The 24504-nt window shown below is 46.0% G+C and overlaps 1 protein-coding gene across 9 annotated transcripts in view; it reads right to left on the bottom strand.

Annotated features, from left to right (window-relative positions):
• The window catches only part of plekhg5b (pleckstrin homology domain containing, family G (with RhoGef domain) member 5b), a 60580-nt gene that overhangs the window by 12201 nt on the left and 23875 nt on the right, over positions 1-24504 (bottom strand). For 4 of the 9 annotated variants that reach the window (XM_062391843.1, XM_062391844.1, XM_062391841.1 and 1 more), the window contains exons 3-8: positions 12767-12908; positions 10700-10799; positions 10549-10609; positions 10055-10146; positions 9775-9911; positions 7651-7817 (exon numbers count right to left, since the gene is read on the bottom strand). In XM_062391843.1, coding sequence (XP_062247827.1) covers positions 7651-7817; positions 9775-9911; positions 10055-10146; positions 10549-10609; positions 10700-10799; positions 12767-12908 — 699 coding nt within the window. Of the gene's footprint in view, positions 1-7650; positions 7818-9774; positions 9912-10054; positions 10147-10548; positions 10610-10699; positions 10800-12766; positions 12909-13266; positions 13354-22575; positions 22785-23470; positions 23745-24504 lie in introns of those variants that run through there. The other 5 variants (XM_062391838.1, XM_062391839.1, XM_062391845.1 and 2 more) reach the window with 4 other exon arrangements.

Genomic DNA, 24504 nt, shown 5'->3' with positions numbered 1-24504 from the left:
AAGTCTGAAAACCTCGTGGAAGCAAAACTGAAAACTGATATGAAACTGCATGTGATAGGAGATGAAGGGTTTAGATTTACTTTAATACCTTTATTAACTTTTGGTTTTAGACCGTTAACTGTTACCTAATATTTCCAAGTGATTAATCAATGAGAAGAAAAACAGATGACTGAGAATAACTGTTGTTTCTTCTGGTGGTTCGGAGCCGGTTGTGTTCCTGGAGGTAATAACCCTTGGGCAAACAGAACCCTCACAGTCAACACCGAGCCGCTCTCGTCTGGTCTTCAGAACTAATTGTGTTTACAGGGTTTCCCCTTGTGCCTCCTGTGTAAACCTGTCACTCAGGACCGGGGGGGAAGTGGGATCCTCTTTGTTGCCATGTGGGAACTTGCCGTGTGGGGTCTGGATCGGAGGGGGGGGGCGGCCGGGTTAATGATATCAGGCCCCGTGTTGGCTCACAGGCCCTTATCTTATCACTGCGGTTTGTGGCGTTAACCTTGGGCCGGGGGGGAAATCTTTTACATGGGTTGGATTGTATTAAAATAAGCAGCAGCACAGCCCCCCCCCGCAGACCCCACTGCTACTGCCCTTTATGTGAGTCAACTGATAACAGCTCCCCTTGATCAGGTAGGTTGATTAACGATGGGAAAAACAGCACGACACTGACCTTCCTGAAAGCCTGGACACACACACATTTACACACTTCCACACACACACACACACACACACACACACTTTCACATATATCACGTGTACAAAACCAGGAAATAGAAACTAAAAGAATCGGCCAGCGGTCAGCAGGAGGCTCAAGGTTTCAAGGCTGTTTCAGTTCCTCTAAGCACGACCACGATGACCACAACACGCACACACACAAGCACACACACAAGCACACACACACGGCCTGAGGTGAGAGATGAGTTTTCAAAACAATGCTCCCTTTTTCCGTGCCCCCCCCCCCCTCACACACACACTCACAGACACACACACACACTCACAGAAACACAAACACTACAACTCGGATGTTTCCAGCAGGGCAGAGAAGATTGATTCAAAACAAACCTCTTGAGAAAGGCCGAGAGTTTTAAACGTAAATCAACCGTCAGGGAAACAAATGATGATTCATTTCTTTATGAATTCATCTGCTGGTTCTTCTCTCGATAAACCGGCTCCTTGTTTTGCTTATCAATTGTCAGTCATGACAGCTTCACATATCCTGGACCAACCCCAAAGACATTTCGGAGAAGTTATCATGCTGGTTTGTTTTTGGAAGGTGACTCAGAGAGGTGTAACTCAACTTTGTGATCCTTTTAGAGCCTTGATTTAATATTTAGCTTCCTCATATTGATATAAACATGGTGGCATAAAGACAACACTAGAAAAAGCAGCTTCCAAATTGACCTTAGAGTTGAATCAAAAAGATCTCTGAGGATTTATCTGAGGACTATTGTTTTATAGATTAGTTTGAGCTCAGTGTCCCTAATAAACTGGAAACACACAGTTTCATTTGGCAGCTTGAACCAACACATGTTTAGCAGTTGATATAATACAAAGTATTATTGGTAGATACACTGAAGCAGCAGCAGCATCAGTCCTGATGTGAACCTCTCACCTGACTGTCGGTCGGCCTCTCGTCAGGAGGAGGCGACTCGGGAATGTCCACATGCAGCAGGTCCCAGCTGTGCCAGGACGTGAGACGACCAAAACGAACCATCGTCCACAAAGACCAAATCCCCCCCCTAACCCAGTGCAACCTCAGATTTAAAAAACAATCTTAAAAAGTGTTGAGTAATCAAATAAAAACGGGTCAAGAGGAATCCATTTCCAGGGAATCAGAGTCTGGAGTGAAGAAGTGTTGAGCCGAGTGAGGCATCACAGCCAGAGTGAGTCTGGGATCCTGCAGCCTCTCTGTACTGCAGGTCAACAGTCACACACAATCATAAAGGTGTGTGTTCAGCCTCCAGTAATCTCCACCTGAAGGCATTAGAGGGAAGTGCTTTGTCTTTCCAGCACACACACACAAACACACACACACAAAGCTTGTAACTCCTCCCGCACCATTTGGGAAATCACATTTAATATAGTTCGTCAAGTTTTTGATACCAGTAACATGAGTCATCAAAATTCTTAAAAACGCACATACACACTCACACACAAAGACACACACACAAACACAGCTTGTAGCTCCTCCCACACCATTTGGGGAATCACATTTAATATAGTTCGTTAAGTTGTTGATACCAGACACATTAGTCATCTGAATTCTTCAAAACACAAGCACACGCACACACACAGACACACAAACACACAGACACACACGATTACCTGAGCAGTTAAACTAATATCACATCGACACAGTGACACAAACAGAAGGAGAGCAGAGAGTTAAACCCCCTGCAAAAATGTAAAAAAAATATAATTTCTAATAATATCAAACTAATCCTCAGATCAAAGAAGCTAAAATCTGAGAATATTCAACAATATGTGCTTGAAAAACTTTTTAACTTTATGAATTTGCTGCTGTCAATGTATTCATCGTTGACCCCACCGACCTTTCCAACTCTCCTAAAGTTTAACAACTCATAAAAGCTCATAAAGTCTGTTGATGTTTGTGCAGAACATATGTTTGTGTAACTGTACAACTTTTCAATTTAAATCAAATGTTTTTCGACATGTTATATCTTATGACCCGTCCCAGACGTCAGGGGGAAGTTGTGCACACTGGAAAGTGTAACATCTCTGTCGGAGCTGTTCTCACGTCAGTCACCGATACTTTTCACTCCATTAACAAACTATAGTGACTGTTGTTGGAGGACGTTCCAGCGATGACGCCCCGTGTGACCACCAATCATTCAGCCATTGTCATTCAAAGTGGATGCATGTTAATCCGACAGTTGTCCCCCATTGTGAGGCCGTAAGATGGGGGGGGGGGGGGGGGGGGGGGGGCGGCTGCTGGACGTGACAGCCGCCCTCAGTTTGATAATGCAGCAGGTAAAAGATGTGTGTTTGTAGAAAAGAGAGGAAATGCGTGATGACAATAGCTACACAAAGCAAACTGAGTGTATTGAATGAGGAGGATTCAGCTCATGTGTGTTACTGTTTGTCGCGGGGCTCAGTGTGCAGATGCTACCACAACACAACGCTCCCTGTCCCCGTCTCTTCAGGTGAGATGTGTCTTCTGCCCCGGGGCCTTTCTGCAGCGCCTGGCAGCTCTTTCCCGAGCGTTGAGCCCACGTCTGTTATGATTCAACACAATCTACAGACAGTATGCATAACAAACTCCTCCAGCCCCCCCCCCCCCCCCCATTGCTTTCTTTTGAACGACAGGTGAAACTGACTCAAGTCATTTATATTTAATTATATTTATCTATCTGGACTTTAAACTGTGTTAGAACGGTTTCTTTTGTCCAAACCAAACTTCATAATCTCCAAATTTAACAAAAGTCCTCAAATTTGAGTGGCTGGAATTTTATCTAAATTTAATTTAATTTGTCTATTTAAGATAATTTGTAGCTTTTTTGTGCTTGTTATAGATATTTACCATATTATTATTGTTGGTATGAAACTTTATGTTCAGTAGCAGTATGAAAATAATGTAAAATAAATTGGCATCCGCTGAACTAATCCATTTTTTTTATTGAACTTTTTTTAATCGGGTAAAATCTGATTTACAGCCGCAACTATTTTCACTATCCACTGATCTGATGATTGTTTTCTCAATTAATCTGATTGACTATTGGACTGTGAAGCATCTGAAAGTGGTGGAAGTGGAGTTTCATGTTGTCTCGGTTCAGTTTCTGTTTGTTTAAATAAAAGATACTAGAGACGGATCAGAAAGCACTTCTCGAAGAGTAGTCAGTAGTTAATTAACCTGTCTAATCAGAAAGTACCTGCTTTTCAGCACAAGAAGAGTTTCAGTACTTATCCCATCATTAAGTTGATGGTGTTTTCCGTGAGGTGTGGGGTGAAAGGCATGATGGGATATATAAAGAAAGTGCCAACGGAGCAGGAGCAAGGATCAATGTACTGAACGTCCTTTCACTGAAAGTCACAAGATCCCAGACGGCTGCGTTATCTTTTTTTTACGAGTGTAGACACTGTAAAGGTCGCCCTATGTTTCTCTTTACAGTAAAAGTGAACGACAAAATGTGTGTGATCGCTGTGCCACTGCCGTAGAAATGTCACTGCGTTGTGTGTGTCTGTGTGTGTGTGTGTGTGTGTAACCCCCAATGTATGAAGTTTTGCTTTCGCTCCAAACTGACGTCAGGTCGCAACTGGAAAAACAGTTGACTGAAAACATCCTGAGCCGCGGCCCGGGGGATTAAAGCTGTCGACCTGCCGGGCCAGTCAAATGAGTCACAGCACAAACAGGAGGGAAGTCGTGACGGCGGAAAAAAAAGGTTCAGGTTTGTGTTACAGTTCCGTCGAGTTGTGTAACAGCAGTTCAACCCTGCACGGATGTGGAACACCTCTTTGTATTTATTCTCCGCTATCCTGGTTTATTCACTGAGTCAGGCAAACAGCTGATTCTCTTCCAGGGCAGCGGAGAGGATCTGATACTGTCAGGGTGTAAAAGGATGGATTATTTGCTGATGGTGCAATAAGGATGAGGCACAGACGGGCAGCGATGCTTTATGGGAACTAATCAGCGGGGTTGGAATGTGCTTTTCGACCAATCGGAGAGCTCGGCCTTGCCTACCCCTGGTCGTAAAATAATCAATCCGGTGCATCAAAGCTCTCTGCAGCCAATCACGAGGCTGCCAAGAGACTATAAATTGTAATGTGCATGCGATAATAGACTCGCAACGCCCGAATTCAAACAAAAGAGTTCCTCTTGCACAGAAAAGGGCTCGGCTGCGTTTCCTGCGAAGCCTGGCACCGGCCGCCGCCGCGCTGCCGAGCCACGAGTCACGAGTCCGCTCACCGGGCGAATACCCACACGTCTTAGAGCAGAGCCCACGATTCCATAAAAAGCATGCATGCATTTTAAAAGGCGAGTTCCAGAGCCGCTGCCATGGAAATGCAGAGACGGCTCTCTGTGCCCACAAGAGTTTTAGTGCTACAAACAGCTTTGATATGAAATATGAAATGGAGCTCTGAGCAGACAACTGTAAAAGATTAAAGGGTCAATGAACCTTGATGAGCTTTGCTTCTATTCTCATGTTCAAGCCTGAAATTCTAATTATTCAAAGGTCAGTTTCACCTGAGATGAAAATACAGATTGAGTAAAGTATTAAAGTAAAACTTTGAGGTACAGAACAATGATTAGTTTGACAAAAGGATCAGAGAATCATTGCATCAGATCCAGACATCGTCTTAATTCCACACATTCTTCGTCAACACCTGGTAACTACATTACCCACAGTGCACCTGGGTCTGGAGAGCTCACAGCTTTTCCAACCTCACAGCTTCCAGACTTTTTTTTTTAATTTTTCCAAATGGTTCAACCCAACTGAGTCATGAGAAATTTCAAAAGACTTTTAAAATAACATCGTGAGACTCTTCCTGTTTTTTCCACTGTTACTAATACTACTTCTTCTAATACTACTACTAAAAATAAACGGTACAATGATGTAACAGAGGGCTTTTTCTTTTGACTTTCTAAGTATATTATATTTGGTGAAAGTTGAGCATGAAAGTTGTGTCTTACGTTGCTCAGATTCTTTTCCTTTGTGTTGATTTAACATTTATAACAATTATAATCTTCAGTACTTTTACTCCAGTGACTTTCTGAGTGTTTACTCTTCTGTGGGTATTTTTACAGGATGCTTCTGTTGCATGTTATACTCAAATAAAAGGATCTGAAAACCTCTGGTGCTGATGAGTAACGTGTTTTTGTCACCATGTTTACAGCTGCAGTACAAACTGTGTCCTGTCAGATCTCAGCATAGCCACAAACAGCTCATCATCGCCCCCCTGAGGACGACCAGAGACTTTACTCTGCACATTCCCAGTTAAATAAACTGGGAGGCTCCACCTGCAGAGCAGAGGTGCTTCAGAGCTTTGGAAAAATCACTTAATGCCACAAAGAAAATTAAACACAACACATGAGGTTGTGAGGTTATTACAACTATATAAAGTCTGATTGTTTAACTTCAGTGGCTTCCAGCAAGTCCTCGCCGTCTCCCTGCCCACAGCAGCAGCAGAGACACCAGTGGGTTCAGTGGGATTGCACGTGTCACCTTTTAATGGCTCTAATTACTTACCGAGTGTTTAACGACTTGTTCATCAGAGAGCAGCAAAACAAAAACTAAACTACTTTAACTTCAGCTATTTATTATTTATTGACAGAACAAAAACACACTAAGGCTTTTAACTAGAGGGTTTGATTCCCTCTGTACATGTACACACTCGTGCAGTTCAGTGACAACGTTATGAGGATTCAAGCAACCGTGACACATCTGGCTTCAACACGCACCAGTGACAATCCAACATGTACGGTCCTGTGAACGTTACTGTGGTGAACTGGTCAGACTGGTGAACTTGTCAGAGTGGGATGGATGATGCTGAGCAACAACTTCTAAAATTACAGCACTGTTGTGTAGAAGGAGCAATTTACGTTTTAGTTAAACAACACTGTTTATAATGTATTTTATAACAGTTTTAATCGAAGGAACTACCTTTGTATTTTTGTAAAATGTACAGAAGGATAGATATAATATCTTAAGGAATAGAGATAGTTTCTTGGCCGTGTCTCATCCTGTCTTTCACCAAGTTCCTAGGAAATCTGATCACTAGTTTTTGCTCAATCCTTCTGACACACACACAAATCTGACACATTAATCCCTTAAATGCGTCAGATTCTTTTCATCGAGATTCCTGATTTATTTACTGAGAAATTAGAGAAAATGACAAACACCTTATGATGCAATGCATAAAAAAAAGTGACGCATCCTTTCACCAAGTTTCAGGAAAATCTGTTCAGTTGTTTTTTTGCATAATCCTGCTGACAAACAAATTATCCAACTAGGAAACAGACAAGAGTGGAAACCAAACGTTATCAGGTTCCAACGCAACAATCCCACAGATTCAAAACACTACTTGTTTCACTAGTTGTGTTAATACGCCCCCACATGAACCTGATGACTGTCTGCCCTATTTCCAGCCCAGTGCACCAGGATCCTGCAGACCTCCGTCGGCCACTCAGCACCTCGCACCAGGGACAAAACAGCCACTTCCTGTAGCGGCAGGAAGTGCTGCAGTGGCACACAGTGTTCCTGAGTGAGCTCATCTCGTCAAAGGAGAGTTCAAGCGCTCGTTCGGCAGCAGCGGAGCCGGCCGGCATGTACGTACACGACACGTGCCGACAAAAGAGACACAACGCAGCTGCCGGAGAGGAAATCCAGAAAAAGACATTCTCAGGTTTGCAGTGTATAGAGCAGATAATGAGGTCATGATGGGATTACCCTGAGATACTGCACTAGACTAAGGCATCATGGGAATTGCAGGAAGAGGAGATGAAGTTATGGAAAATAGTGAGGGAGGGTGTGGCAGAAGAGAAGGAGTCACAGGGTGTGTCTGTCTGTGGTTTACAGGAGGGCTGGTGTGTTTCACTTCGATGAGTCTGAGACCTCTTTCTTTCTCTTTCTTTTTTCTTTACGTCACAAGAAATACGACCGTGCCACGTTCCCGTTCGGCCACATGTTCACTCACCAGCAGATCTAAGGTCTCCTTGCGTCCCAGGGATCCGTGCTCCACCCGCTCGCTGCCCGGGGTGAGGATGTAGGGGCCCTGACCCCCGGAGGGCTTCATGTTGGGCAGGCTGAGAGACCTCATGTCCTTCACACCCTGCTCCACCTTCAGCTCATCGCCTGGCCGTGCTGAACGGAGGAAAAGAGGAGAGGAGAGAGGGAATCCTTTAAAAACTGTTTACAGAAATCTTTGTTTGGCTGCTTGGGGGGGGGGGGGGAGCAGCAGAAACACCCTTCAGTTGATATTTGCTGTTTATTGTCTATTATTACATCCAAAAGATATGAAACAACGGGACTATTAATCTGTAAACAGCTTCCTGCTGTGACAAGCATGAAAACAGTAAGAGTGAAACAAAAAGTTAAAGTTATAGGCCTGAACCCCCCCCCCAGTGAGAAACCAGAGATACCTTCATGGGATCAGTTTCAGTCTACATAATTTTTTTCTACACACTCATACCAAACCTAATCAGTTCATCTTTTAAGTCCAAGTTAGTAACTAGTCTGAATTTGAAGAAGTCCTCTTAAGGCAGACTGTGTTCAAGAGGCCATTGTGACCTTGACCTTTGACCTTTGAAAAACCAAATCTGATCAGTTCATCCTTGTGTCTTTGTGAGCATGTCTGCGAAGTTTGAAAAGATTCTCTCGAGGCGTTCTCAAGATAACGTGTTCACAAGGCATCGACCTTTGATACACCGAATCTAAATCAGCTCCTCCGTGAGTCCAAGTGAACAGTCACAAGTACCACAGAGGGGATTTGTCACAGAAGCCTTGATCTTTGACCTTTCACCACCAGATTCTGATCGGTTCATCTGTTCGTCCAAGTGAACATTCGTACCAAATAAGAAGAAACTCCTTCTTTGCGTCCTTAAGATATCGTGTTCACAGACGGACACCCTGAAGTCGTCACCGGCTCTGAGGCGAAAAAAGATGAGAAGCTTTTTCTAACCGAGAGGAGCTGCCGAGCGGCTCCTGTGATCATCTGATCCACCGTTAATTATAGGACAGCGATTAAATCCGATTTAATATGTGTCACAGCTCCGGAGCAGAACAACAGAGACGTCACATGACCGAACAGCTGGGAACCGTTCGCCCGCGACCTCTGTGATTCAGACTGTGTGTGTAACTGCAGACTGTGGTGAGGAGGTGTGGGTCGGGGGGGAGGAGCAGTTAGTCACGGCTCTGGATCTCGCTTTTTACAGACGTGCTCCAACGGGCGGCGCCGCTCGAAGAGTTAACGGCTGCGTGGTCGGGAGTCGTGGAGGATTTGAAGAAGTCGATCGTTCAGGCAGTGTCAAATAGAACTTGAGAAATTGAGTTGTTTCTGTTGTTGATGTGGCAGATGAAGGCAGTTTAATATTTAGTTAAGATGCAGTCAGGGTCCCAGACTTCGTGATTTTTAGATTCTGCAGATAAACCTCAAGGCCGAGTCGTCTCAGAAATATGTTGCACGTCGGCGAAAGTGAGATTTAATTGTGCGAGGAGGCATTGTGCAAGAGAAGAAACTCCTTAAGCATTTATTAAAATCAATATATAACAGGCTCACTTCATGCCTATCGACTACATCAGCCATATTTCACTGGAGTGTCTAATCGTGTGAGTAACGAGCTGCTGTGAAGTCATTTTGTAATAATTAATCTTCTACGTCTTCAGGTGCCGTTCCTCAAGCATTTTCTGGATCAGACAGTTTATCTCTTTGGATCTGGAGACGTCCTCCTCCTCCTCCTCGGTGTCTGTCCAATAATAAAACTCTCTGATGTTCAACTTCACACACATTTCTTTTCACGCCGCATCACTCGGCCTTCTGTGATAAATCAGGGGCAGTCAGCTCTGTGGATCTCCAGTCCAGTTATTTCAATATTTTGAGAGTCTTAAAAAGGACCTCCAACCATTATTTATAACGTGTATCCATCTGAAGGTCACTGGAGCCAATTGGACAGATCGCCAGCGAATCACAGGGCTTGACAATATGAACCGTTCACACCTATGGTCATTGTGGTGTCTCCAATTAACCTAACCCCAATCTACATGTGGGATAAACATGCAAGCTCAACACAGAAATAACCAGGACGTCTTGAAGAGTTCTTACCTTTGACCTTGAGGTAGTGTCCTCCGAAGCGGTACGCCTCGAAGTTGAGGGACAGAGGCGTGTTGGACTGATCCAGGAAGAGGTCGACCCGGGACAGCTCGATGCCGTTCCTCTCAAACACTGGTCCCAGAACCTCTCTGGCAACACAAGGGAGGAGATGATATCAAATCAGAAGAGGTTGATTATTTATCTTGTTAAATCCTAGAACTTAAAACATCTCCAAGGTCAAACTCTACACGTCCTGAGATACTTATATCATTATTCTATTTGTTTCTCTCACCTCAGTGTTTTCTTTTTCATCGCAGGTACAATTTCTGTGGTTATGTCCACGTTGAGATCAAACTTGAGGCTGAAGCACTCCTTACTGGGGTCCTGCAGAGGAAAGGGGGGGGGGGGGGGGGGGGAGGACATATTGTTAGTTTAGCTGCAGCTCTGTCGCCCCCCCCCAGGCTGGTGCTTGAGTGAGCTGCAGATCCACGGGGGGGGGGGGCTCCTTCTGACCGCCCGGCCCGGCGGGGACAAAGAGCAGCTAGCAGGAGATAGCGTTGTTACGTCATCGCTGCAGAGGACAATGGGGGCTGCTGTCATATTGCACAACCACTCTGATTGTATCATCGAATTTGTGAAAAAAAAACTTCTTCTGCTAAGAAATGAGTCACTGAATAGACGGAGAGGTACACCCCCCCTTTCCTCCGAAATCTAGTAAAAGTCTTCCAGGGAACAGGAGTGAGAGTCTGGCTTCTGGTGAGGGAGTTCATTTGTGTAATTGCTTACGTCCGTGTGGCGTCTCCGCGGCTTCTTCTTCACCAGCTTCAGCCCCCCGGTTTTACGCTCCCTGCAAACCAGTGACACACAACACACACACATTATCACACAGATCCACTGACAGGCATCAGAAATAAAAAAGGTTTGAGGGGTGACTGACCCGCGGTCGGTGGTCCCCTCGTCCTCTTCCTCCAGGTCGGAGGGGGGGCTGGTGCGTGGGGGACAGGAGCGCGTGGACACGTTCCGAGCCAGGATGGAGGCTAAAGGTCAAGAACACACAACCGTCAGTCGTTCTGTCGGACAAGTCCTGCAGCAACTGTTTATTTAATATTCATCTCTGAGGTATCTGCCTCCACCAAAATACAACAGAGTCAACAGGTTGTTGGTTCACATTACTTTCAAGGATCAGAGTCCATCATTATCATCATTTTTTTTATATAAACCAGTTAACAGAATTTCACCATGAGCTATAAATAGCATCTTGCAAACTGTATGTGCACCTCACCACTTTTTATCGAATACAAAAGTTTTTTTTAAGTCGTTAACATGCACGTCACAGCTTTTCTTTGCTCTTTATTGTTTATAGAGATGTGTCAAGGCCTCATTTAAAAGCTCTAAACACACAAACACGATTTATTAAGAGTGTCCTGGATTTTTTCCACATTCCGACTTCACAACAAACAAACAAACCAAAGGGAGAGAAAACACTTTTGGGAAATGAGAACTTTCAGAAAATATTTCCCATGAACGATATTCACAGTGGATCTGTCGATGAACCAGGGCTCTGTTTTCTTGGACAGACATTTTCCTGTAGATTGTTTTATTTTAGCGCTTTGAATTTAACAAGCTGAATTGAATTGAGCTCCGTTGAGCTGAGGCCGGAGGCACAAACGATGAAGTGATGGATTCTCGAAGCTTCTCAAATCTCAAAAAACTTCTCAAAAACCCTGCAGTGTTAGAACGAGCCTCCTTCCAGACCTCTGAGATTCAGTTCACTGGTTTGAACTGGTCTGGTGCTGTGCCCACTGACGGCTGCTACCGCCAGTCAGAGGAACAGTCCACCAGTCACAGACAGGACTAACAGGGATGTTGCCTTCTTCCTATCAGCCATGACAAGAGGAAGACAGTCTGGATCAGAAAAGACGATGCACTTCATTAATTAAGAGGGAAGGAACTACATTTCCCATCTTCCCTTGCAAATGATCCCTTTTGAATTTAACCTCGTCATTAGTCGTTAAAATAGTGTTGTTATATGTTGTAGTTTGTTTCTTTTTTATAGTATTTAATTTGTGTGTAGAGATGATGAATGACATGATTTTCACAGCGATGGTAAACATCCTTAAGTCACAACCGTCCCTACTACCCCTGAGGATTGTGGGTATTGAAGTGCTTCTCCTTGACATCGTGAATAAAAATAAGCTTTTCATGAAAACTGCAGATCCACCTCCATATTCTATCTGGAGGAGGTCGCATGTGTAAACACAAACGTCCGAGTGAGACGCTTTGTTAGTTCTACAAACTTTCTCCTTCTGGCCTCCAAGTGTAATGGTCTGTTGAAGCCCGGGAGAATAAGATGTGTGAACACAGCAGGACTCACAGCGAGCTTCTGACACGCAAAGGACAGAAAACAAATATCTCCCCGTGAGAAAACGGTGACACACACACACACACACACACGTAGGAGACACCGACAAAGATGTGAAGAGAGTTTGTGATGATAAGAGCCGACACTAGCGTCTGTGTGTTGTTAAGAGAATCATGTGATCTGGAGTTAATATGTCACTTCCTGCCTCTGTCTGCTGTTCCGCCTCTCACCTGAATAATGCAGCGGATTTGTTGTTGTTGTTGTTGTGAACGCCCCCCCGCTGTGTTGTGCATGTGTGAAAGACGAACTCTGGGTAAAGTCCGGACTCGATTCTCCAGACTTTACCTACAGACGTGTCTACAGGAGAATCAAACACTGTCCCACTGTCCTGTAGCTTGTGGTGAGTCACTATGGATCATCACAATATTATATTATGTCTAAAATCTCTATTCTTCTCATTTCTCAGAGCAGAAATCTAACTAAATTAGCAGTAAAATGAAATTTAGATTAAACAAAAATTGTAATTTCCAACAAACACATGGGATGTCCAGTGTTTCTCTTATTTAGACGTCAGCTAAAACCTCCTGATATTTACAAAGTGAAGGAAACGTAACCAAAAACAAAAACAAAATGAGCGTCTACCTTGAGGTTGCAAGTCAAATCGCGGGTGTCGGTCAAAGTGCATGTTGTCTGTGTTCTCCGAGTGGAAGCGGGAGTCACATGACTCACACAGATGAAGGGGGCTCTTGCTGTTCAGGTCCTGGCAGTCCGGGTGGTGGCAAACCTGGACATGGGGGGGGGGGGGGGGGGGGGCAAGAGAAAGTCAGATCAACACAACTCTCAAGTACACAACATTTGTACAGAGCGGGCCAAAGTCGCACACACTCAGAATAAACAGCTCACTATTGTTTCTGCCACGATTAAATGACCACAGAGGCGACCGCAGGCATTCCTGTGGTCTGGTGACCCCCCCCCCCCTGCCCCCCTGTCTCCCACCATCTGTCCCCCCCCCCACCCAAGCTCTTTGGAAAGACATCTAATTGACTTAAGAGTCAGTTTTTCACCTCACGTGCTGATTTGGGAACAGCTTACACTCACATAATCCAACAATCATGTCCCAGGAGGTGGCAACAAAAACTGACCTCAGTGCAGCGACTGGGAGACGTCCGAGGGCGACAGGCGGCAGAAGGATGGAGGATTAAGGATCTCTCTCTGTGCCTCGGGCCAGACAGATCGCCCCCCCCCCCCCCCACCACCAACACACACACTCTTCCCCTCACCTCAGCAGCGGGTCAGGAAGCTTCTTCTACATCTCTTCACTCCCCCTTCACCGCCATCACCCACACCCAAGGCAGGAAGGCAGGATATATGGGGAGATACAATGGAGGTCCCACTAATGTACTTCCTGTGATTGTTTCCCTGCACCCAGGAGGACACAACCGGGCGGGGTGCAAGCTAGAGAGTCGAGCTTTTCATGTAAACACAACAACTATAGATATGCAACAAGTGGACGCTCGACAAAAAGCCAGTCTAAAGAGCGATCTGAAGCAAATGCATTGTTGTACATGTGCATTGTCACATGGTTCTGACAACGTGCAATCAGATCCCAACACAAATCCCCCCCCCCCTCTCCGCCTGGTACCCCAACACACATCCAGCTCCTCACCTCGCCCCCCCCCCCCCCCCACTAACCTGCCCGGCAACGTGCCCCTGTCGAGCCCCGCTGCCTTTATTAATCCACTCCTCTCCCTGTCTAGCCAGGTGTAATCGCAGATTTTAAAGGGGCAGAAGGGGGTGGGGGGGTTGGGGGGGGACAAGGTTAATGGAGGGTGAGGAGTCCCAGTCAAGATATAAACCCGAAGCAAGAGGGACAGGAACAACAAGGTCCGTCCAGAAGCTTTTCAGAAGAACAAAGCCTCCTAATCTCACAGCCTAATTGGTGCCTGTGCTCTGTCACAGCCATCTGACGGCCCTGCCGGGAGATTAAACAGCCCAGTCCCAGCTCCGCCAGCCAGGGTCTTCTCCTCTTGTTCCTCTCCCCCCCCTTCTGCCCTGTCCTCTGCCACCGGCGGCACCGGCTCCTCCCTTCCTCTCGGGGGCCACTGCACCCGGGCAGACACCCGACCAGAGACTGATTTTTAAATAGAGAGAGACGGAGGGCGAAGCACAACAAGAGGACGGCTTTGTTTACCGTGGGGAACATGACAGGATCTGCTCCAATAAGCACAGCCGGGTTAAAGGATAAACCCACTTTATTACAACTTGGGCCTTATTTTCATGGTTCTGTCTATTATTTCTCACTGTTATCACAACACTGCACTCCAGTAATTGCTGGGATCTGGGAACACGGTGACGCCACGGCAGCGAAATGCACCGAGGCACGAAACACGAGCAGTTCAGACAAGTCGGGTGTTTTTATAAAGTCTGACAATGCATCTGAAATAAACCAGAATTATCCTTTAACACCAGTATAAACCACTGGTTAGTTTCCAAACGCTGGGTCACATGAACACAGAGAATAAACACACAACTTTTTTGTTTCCTCCTTTTGTCATCTTCCAGCTCTGTTTTGTTTTTTTCTAGCTCCAACAGCAAAGGTTTAATAAATGAATGAGACAAACAGCAGAATCCTTCAAACATTGATGCAGCTCTTCATTTATGTTCCCATCAATGTTGTAGATGTTATTTTATTGATGTGTTCTCCAACTTGCAGCATCCGTTGCACTTCTGAGTGTCCTGGGACGGAGATCCCTCACATGTGAGTCTCTCTGAGGTTTCTACGTTTGTCCCTTTTAAAAGGTTTCTTTCTTTGGGTAGTTTTACTCTTGTTGACGGTTAAGAGCAGAGGATGTTAAAATCTATGAGACAAATCTGCGAATATGGGCTATGCAAAGATTGATTGATTGAGTTAAGCCACGTTTCGAGTGCAGGAACTTTTGCAGGAACTCCTTTTGTTGACCTGCTGGTGGCGCTAGAGGAAACTTCAAGGGGCTCCTGTCCAAGTTTCAGGTCAGTTGGAATATTTGATTCTAGGACAAAATGGTGGAAAGCCGGACAGAAGAACCAACTAAAAACATTCCACCATGAGCCATTCACTTCCTCGGAGTCACATCGTTCCTGAAGCTGACAGTTTACACAACGCTCCACTGTAAAGGAAACATGTAGGATGAGATGTTGGACCAGATGCAGGTGCAGAGGACTTCAACTCACAGAGACGGCTTCAAGCTGTGAATCTGCAGCGACTCCTGCTCCTCTGAAGTCAACGCAACGCCATCACCTTTTCACGTAGCGGAGCGAAATATGCCGTCACACCCAGGTGGGATGTTCTCCAGGAGGTGTGGAGAAGGTCGGGGGGGCCAGAGGAGCACAAGCGAACCACATGCCATATTTAGATAATCGGCCAGATGGGCAGGCCGCCTCGCCACCGAGCCGGGGCGTCCACATTCCTGTAGGAAAATATCTGAGGCTGGACCAAGAGAAACAAGAGCATCATGAGTTGAAGGAACGTTTCTGTGAGGGAACCAAACACACACAACAAGAGGAGACACTCCACGGGAGACACACAACTGACGGATCCGTGGGTCGCAAACACAACATGCCGACCAATGAGAGAGAGGATTGACACTATGAGGCCTTTACTGAAATCTGGACCTGGATCAGTTTCCCCCCGAACGCAACACGAGTCAGTGTGTGTGTGTGTGTGTGGGGGGGGTCACACTGCCAGTTTGTGAATGTGTGCGAGACAACATGTGTCATGTGAGTCGCGTGTGTGTTGCCCCCCCATCCCCCCCGCCCCCCGCATGCCTGCACTCAGATCTGCCCGGATTAGTGCAGAGGTTCAGGGGAGCATGAGTGGGACTGTTGATGAAACACTGCATGCATGCATGGACACACACAGACACACACAGACACAGACCCACACACACCCTTCCCGAACAGCTGAGAACACACAGCGGCCCTCGTCTCAGCTTAGCACATCCAATGCCACGTGGCACCTGCTCATGCACCCTGGTTTCCACACATCCTGCAAACATGCACATAAAACCACACACAGACACACACACACAATCACACAATCACAGAGAAGGACTTGCAAATGCAGACATGCCCATTCCGAGGCTGTATCATCAAGCAGCACACCAGTCACCCAGCTGTAATAAAGCCAGTCTTGTTTAAGTGAAGATGACTGGAGTCCACCGAGGTGAATCAGGATTATGACCTCAACACCTAATCCGCCAAGTACTGGCACGCAACGAGCGAAGTGAGCCTGTGGCCCGGTCGTATCAAGTCCAGAGTCAAACTTGTCTTCATCAGGATTTAGAGTTAAGGACGGCACACGTTGGTTTTAGTGCCCCAGCCTGGCTTCTCAGTTTGGCAGTGATTCCCTCACCGCCATCACAAAACAAACACGTCTAACTAAATAAGGCAGGAGGAGCTTCGCCACATCCTCGGGGAAAATGGAAATGGAGTTACATGACGCACCGAGGGAAAGGCAGCGGATATAAATTCAAATCCAGATTACAGAGCTGACTCGTGGTGATACGAGGCCCATCCATCACCGGGAGCTCCGACAGGGATCTGCTCGGTGAAGCACTTCCTGGTTTATTATGCTAAACCCCAAAATCTACACAGGTTGGAACTTCCTGGAGGTTTGCTACCTGACAGAGTTGCCTCACTCCGAGCCCCCCCCCCCCCCCCCCCGCAGAACAGCTTGTCCTGCCAGAGCACACCTAACGCTTGTGCAACGACACGTACCACCACCGTGCACACGCTTGCATCAGGTCGAGGAGTTAAGAGGTGAGGTGAGCCGCAGGCTACAGTTTCTCTCCCTACATGTCCCAGTGTAACTGCAGGGAGGGGGGGGAGGGGGAGAGAGAGAGAGAGAGAGACCTAGGTTTCACTGTGTGTCAACAGTGTTTAACCAGATCTCTTACTTCTGATCTCATCTCATTGAGTTATTAACGTCTCACAACTTATCCTCAAGGATTCGGCTTTAATCACCTTGTGTTAATTACCAAGGTCACACTCGTACATTGAGTTTGTGAACTACCAAGATGATTTCTGTCCAAAAAAGCATTTTTAATCCCTGTACATACTAACATGGCTGATAACACTTCTTTCTGGTCATGTATTTAATAGTGTATTTAATGAATATCTGTATCTGCTCTGCTGAGTGTCCTTGTTTGTATTGCTCATTTAATATTTACTAATAAAACTCAGGAGAAAGAGATTATTCCCAAAATAAGGCGATAATCATCCACGTAGGTGTGAATAGTAAAAACAGGTAGAGTTCACCAGGAGGTATCAGGCTCCAGGTCCGTGCTTTTATTGTGTGTTGATTACAGACTGTGAGTGTGAGTGTGTGGGGCTGAGTTCAGAGGGAAGAGATTCATATTCAAGTATTCAAGTAAAACACTTATTTTACTGCAGCTGATAGAAAAACACTGGAGTAAAACTGAATCATACCTATTATGGACATATTGTGAAAAGTGGAGTTTTTCCCACACATTTATTAATCTATCACTCACACACACAAACACACACACACACACAAACACACACACACACACTTTGGGATGGTGGTGCCCACACCCACAGAACAAACGCCCTGTCATTGTTCAAAGAGGCCATTATCACACACACACACACCCCCTTGGTCCTCAGTCAAAACAACAACAGAAGACCTAGTCTGATGATGTTGTGAAGCAGTGTGGCATCATGGGAGTTACAATATTTTCTTATAATTCTTCTTTCTTATTCATACGCCAGGAGCATTTGATCCTGTACAATGCTAAACAAACAACGCACAACAAAGCTGACTCCAAAACGTGTAACACAACTCATGTTTGTCTTCACCATGAATACAACTGTCGATTTCTCTGGGGTTTAACACAAGTTACTTATGATATCTTTTAAAGTCCACATTGATATATATTAGAATATGGAACAGACATGGAATCAAAGCCAACACAACCTCTCGCCTGATGGAGACGTTGAGTACACAGCATGGCGCGGGGGCCGAGCGGCTGTCCCACGCCGAGCGTCCTCTTTGCACTTCAGTGTTTGTTGAGTCTGCGGCTGACGTCCAGGTACAGTGTGTTTAATCACCCGGGCCAGCTCTAATGTCCCCCATCACTCCACTCACACAGAGACGCTCCGAGCTCCTGTCGTAACACGAGGCTCGTCTCTGACTTGGCAGCCGGACGAGATTCTCCTCAGCTGGAAGTTACGTTCACAGTAACACACCGGGGCTCCTCATCCGTCAGCAGGGGGCCGCGGGAGGGGGGGGGGGGCAGCTCACGGTGGCTTTGAGTCACAACCTCGTGTTTTCCTTCAAAAACCCTTCCTCACCTCGTCATGTCTATCCCCCCCCCTCCCCCTCACACACACACCCACAGAAAAACACTCAAGTGTGTCCCAAACACACCCGTGAACACACAAATGGTTGGTTATCAACAGACGAGGCAGAATCCTGCACGGTCTTGTTCAAACAGCGTGACTGCAGAGAAGTCAGTGAAATACTCAGACGGGCGTTTGGCCAGACCGGCTCTAAGCGTCTGGAACACACAACAAATCAAAGATAGACCCGGACGCCAGACACCGAGTCCACATCACCAGCGGTTCACAGTCTGAGGAGGAGGAGGAGGAGGAGGAGGAGGAGGAGGAGGAGGAGGAGACAAACCACTGTCTCCTTTTCACGGCCAAATAAGCCGATGCACCGACCTTTGACCCCGTCCTGGAATCAGTAAAACACACAGAGAGTTCGGAGGACTGATCCTGGTCTGCAAAAATAAAAAGTGTTGAAGTGAAGACTTTCTCATTGTTCACTAAATTCAATTTCAAGGTATTTTTAACAGAATTTCTCAAGTCTGGAAGTTTTGGACGACATCAGTGTCTCCAGGGGATATTTATATACACAAATTAAAAGTGATTATAAAATTGTTTTGAATATTTGAGTCTATAACAACAGCGAATAATATATATATACAAATATGTTGATTATTAATTTATGAAATTCGAAATATTTGACTCATGATCAAATAATCATTCAGGCACAAAATATTAACTTTTTTCCACCTAAACTTAAATGATCAGTTATTTGAACAGTTGTAGAATAATAATCTAAATTGACTTGTTAAAAAAGCCACTTAGTATTTTACCAATAAATCATTTTGAATGAGCGCACGAAAGCCACAGCTATAACTGAAACGTTTATCACTGAACTGTATCCCAAGCTTTAAAGTTTCCCAGATTCAATTCACATCACAAACAAACAAAACCCTGCGTCCTCGGGCTGTGAGTCTGCAGCCGCTCACTGTCCCACAGGAAGACGTCAGGACTTTCATGTCCTCATTACATCAGCTGCTGTGTTAGGCTTTAATGGGTCGTCGGGGGGGAAAGGTTTGAGAAGTGACATGTCTGCAGGGCGAGCGTGTGTTTCATCAAGTCGAGCTGACAGCGAGCGATGGAGGTCAAACTCTGCTGCATGTTACTTTTTCACTTCCCATTTCCGGAGAGACGATTTGATTCGTCCCGGTGGGAGAGCGGAGCACGTGAGCCCATAGGGAACTCGAACCCACGTGCCGGAGAGGAGCCTGCTCTCCTAAACATTACACAGAGTTGCAATTAGCTCGGTAGGTGGGATTGAAAACCAGCGGCCGGTAAGAGCTGTGGGAGATCAAAGTGGGAGCCTGATAAATAAAACATCCATCTGCTGAGGGGTGGACCGGGGGGGGGGGGGGGGGGGGGCGCCTCTGCTCACTCGCTTTCTTCTGCCGCCATCTGTCCTCTGGCCGGGCCGAGGAGCCGGAGGAGCCAGGGCCTGGATCTCTCCCTGCAGCCTTATGCAACACGACGGCCGGCCTGTCTGCACGTCTGCTCCCCATTAACAGACTCTCCCTCATCCTGCTGCAGCGCCTCACTCACATGTGGATCCACTCAAACAGAGGCACTTGCTGCGTTTCATCCCACGAGGAGAGAAGAGTGTGTGTGTGTGTGTGTGTGTGTGTGTGTGTGTGTGTGTGTGTGTGTGTGTGTGTGTGTGTGTGTGTGTGTGTGTGTGCAGCCCAAACACATGTTGATAAGTGTGTTCATTAAAAAGGACCCACGCTGATAAATCCTGCACAGGGAACGAGGATCAGACATCGAATATAGAACGAGGAGAATGATTCACATGAAGTCATCACATCCAGAGACGGATAATAAAACAATGAACACAGCGCTATGTAATTATCCCTGTACGACATAATGTACTACACACAACCACAGACACACAACCGACCAACCAACAACCTGTCGGTATCAGTGCTTTTGTTTTCAGATATTATCAAGACGTTTACAAAGATGTTTACGATGCAGAAAACATTGTGTTCATGTTTATTTCCTTTATTCAAGTTCTATTTATTTAGATGCATTTGTGTTTCTTTTTAATTGATAGTTCATTGTACTAAAGTTCAAAGTTTAATAACGAACCTTAATTGCATTTCTTTCTCCAAGGTTTGATAACAACATCTTAGGAATCTTTACCAAATATATATATCAGCCCTAATATTCACTCATATCGGCCTCACCTTTTTCTTTATCTATATATAAAGATATATATCCAGATTGTTCCGGTTGCAGAGCTAGGTATGACTGGAGACTGCTGGGGACAGGTTCAGCAAACAAACTGTTAATTCAGTTTATCTAAATAACTTTAAATAATAAAACTGAACCTGATCTTAGTAATAATTTGTTAGATGAACCTGAGGTTTCGCTGCTGGACTGTAAACTGAGTCTTCAGGAAACAATGACACAATTTGCTTTCATTCTCTTTTCCAAATGATTTCATCATCCAAACGTTTCTCCAGACGCGGCGGCCAAAACTCTGAAAATAAAAATCCAAGTTGTGATAAACTGGAATCACTGTCCTAAAAATAAAAAGACAGAACCTCCGGTGTCTGAGGCTCAGAGAAAAGGTCAGGTTGTGTGACTCATTGGCTTGTGTTGGAAGGAACGAGGATATCAGACACACAACTGTACACAAACACGGTACATTTCACAACGTCTGCACAGTGACACACAAGGTGGAGAGCAGCGGGTTTTCCCAGATTTCATACCTTATTGTAAACTTTAATTTATTTCTCTTTTTATGAGTCAGTTGATGTTTCCATGTTGTCATTTCAGACAATACGCTCCAGGTTCCTTTAGATCCGGAAACTGGAGGCAGATCATATATATCCTGCTGCTGGGATCACATGTTCTTGTTTACAGCAAATCAACAGAAGCTCTCGGATCTGTGTGTCTTTCCAAGTCGACATATTTGTTGACGTCTTCTTCATTCTGAGATATTTGCATTCCTATTGTTTTGTTTTTCTGTTTTCTATCTGTTCAGTGTTCACTCGCTCCCGGTGAATCCTCCGGAGAATCTCCTGCTGTGTCCTCACATGGGTTCACTCAAACATCGTCCAGTGACTGGCAGGAGAAACTCTCATATTCAGCCGCTCTGGATCATTTCAGCCGCTCTGGATCATTTCAGCCGCTCTGGAACACTTCCGACAGCGTTTGCCTCTTTTAATTGCTCGCTACAACTTCTATTTACATTTCACTTCACACTGAGGCCCATGGTCCCTGTGTAACCCGACGTGTCCTGATCAAACCCGCCCTCCACACGACTGCAGCAACATTTTCATTTCCTCTGGTGGGAATAAATATGAAATTTGCTCCAGATAAGCATCAACTCTCCAGTGGACGTGTTGCCGTGATGGTGCATCCATTTACAACCTCTGACTCGTCCCTGTTATCTCGTTCCCCGGCCGCTCTCCCTTCCAGCAGAGCCCCACACACAAACAATCTACAGATGAAATCAGACACGGCACAAAGGTCCATCTGAACGCACGTGCACACACAAACACACACAAACGCACGCACACACACACACACACACACCACAAAGTCAGAGACTCACTCAGGAACAAACAAGCTCACAGGAAACCCTGTTAACTCGTTTTTGGTGAAGCAGACTTTGCATTCCTGTGCAAGGTTTGTTTCAACATGCAGCGAAGTTTGCCCAAGAAAAATATCACCGCCTCATTTCCCTCAACTCAACAACAAGTGGATCAGACGCCTCTTTTCAGCCGAACCCAGGAATTGAACGTGGGACAGTTATTTAAAGTTTTAAGTTAAAAACTATAAAGAAAAAAGCTTAACTTCCATAGTTCTTAATTCTACTTCAGGGGAAAATGCAACTGACCCTCAACTCCCTGCAAATATTTACACAGCTACCCAGATGACACACGCCGCTGTCACAGTGTCGTCACAGGGAGGGAAACAAACACACAACACGCTGGAGCCGCGTCTTCAAGGACATAAATCAGGTCCCTGTCCTCTCAACACCTGAAGATCTAAACACGTCCAGGGTCGACACTGAATCCGGCTTCAGGGCGATCGGAGGAGGAAAACGCTCCACTCACCGGCAGCTGGTCGCTCTCTCTCCCCCTTCCTCTCTCTGCTCTGTCAAGTGTGCCGACTGCTGACTCCGGCAACATTGGCCGGACTGTGACGCAACCAGCCTTTCCTAACCATAGCTCCCGGGCAGGAGAAGGAGAGACAGACAGGAAGGCGGTGAGCAAGACCAAAAAAGGAGGAAGTGAGAGGAAAAAAACAGAAACCGGGTGTTTCAGACGCTCAGTTTCGAAAAACCTCCACCGAGGGGTAAAAAAACGATATGACATGGAAATTGATTATTTGTAAACCGCTAACAATTTGGAGTGAGTAACACGGAAAGGAGAGAAGCCCGGTGGGTGCCAGTGGGTACGCGGGTCTGTTGATATGAGAAGCAGATGTGAAATATGCAGACGCAGGAGGAAACGCAGACGCTAAGTGTTGGTCTGCACAGATGTGGACGTTTCTCTACACAAAAAGACACACAACGAGAGCCCGACAGTCCGCTTCAACACAACCGAGCCGAAACCACACGGTACACAATCATATCTCATTCGTCTAAGTGCGTCTGTTTCTCTTTTTCAACAAGATTCATGAATTATTCTCAGGGAAACGTCACAAAACGCTGTCACCAGACATCTGTGTTCTTTCCCTGACACAGACCACATCATTCAGCAAAGCTTCATGGACCAAGAAACTTTAAAACACAACCTCTTCAGCGGAGGAGCCCAGTCATGAAGGAAAATCGATTCATTAGTAATCAATCATTTGATATTTACATCGTCAAATCAATTTAATACCTTTAGGGTTTCGAACCCATCTGTTGAATTAAAGAACACATCGAATGACGTCTCCTATCAATTCATCAATAATACAAAATCCTCATCAAACTCTCCAGCTCCCATCTGGACATGATCTACTCACCATAGGAAAACTCGGCTCCCCTGGAACGGCCGCCACGGTGAGTTTGAGCACTAGAACCCGATCAATAGCTCAAAGGTCCAACAGGCGGCAGGTGGTGAAGGTTTTAGTCCCGGTGTGAAATCAGACTTCTTCAAATGAGCGTGTGTGTGTTTCTGTGTGTGTGTGTCAAGTTTGTAAAGTAGTCCCGAGCCTCAGGGGGGGGGGGGAACTCTGGAGGAGCTAATGTGACAGACGCTGGGATTGAGAGAACGTGACCGAAGCTGAGAGGCTCACTGTGTTTACTACGAGGAAGAAACACACACACACACACAAAAGAGAGAGAGAGAATCCTCAACCCCGCCTCTCTGCTGGGCTCAATCACCCCCGCAAGCTCACACACATCCCGGCTGACTCATGTAAACTCCCACTGAAACTGAGCTCTACTGGGAATTAGCAAAGTTTTCCATTTGTGACGGGATGACTGCGCTCTTACCTCAGAGTCGCTCTTCTTTACGTTTGTCCCCCCCCCCCTCCAAAAAAGAAAGGCCCTGCTTGACTTTGCACTTCACTTGAACTCTGACCTCGAAGGAAGAGGAGGTCAAATGAAACGAGGAAGGTCGGATGGGTCACGCCCCCCCGGTGACAACTCTGCAGAACGTCCCGATGTGAGCGCACAGCAGGAAGTCCAGGAGTGAGTGGGGGGGACTTTAGAGACGTTTCTAACACATGACAGAGTTTTGGGTGATTTGGAGGGGGGGGGGGGGGGGCTCTTCCCAGCCTGGGAAGAGCCCCCCCCCCAGTCGCCGAAGTTACAAAAATAGAATCATTTTGTACTCTGAAGTAAATTCCATCGATGGTGAGGAGTCAAAAACAAACAGTTGATTGACAGAGTGAAGTCTTAAAATGATCTTTCATCCCATTTTATGTTTGATTTATCTTAAATCAGTGAGGCAGTGTGTGTGTGTGTGTGTGTGTGTGTGTGTGTGTGTGTGTGTGTGTGTGGTGTAGGATCCTCAATGATTCCCACCCTAAACGCCCGGTTGCACTCTGCTGCA

The sequence above is a fragment of the Platichthys flesus genome, chromosome 7 (genome assembly GCF_949316205.1).
Source record: "Platichthys flesus chromosome 7, fPlaFle2.1, whole genome shotgun sequence".
Lineage (NCBI taxonomy): Eukaryota > Metazoa > Chordata > Actinopteri > Pleuronectiformes > Pleuronectidae > Platichthys > Platichthys flesus.
This window is presented reverse-complemented; position numbering and strand designations above follow the sequence as displayed.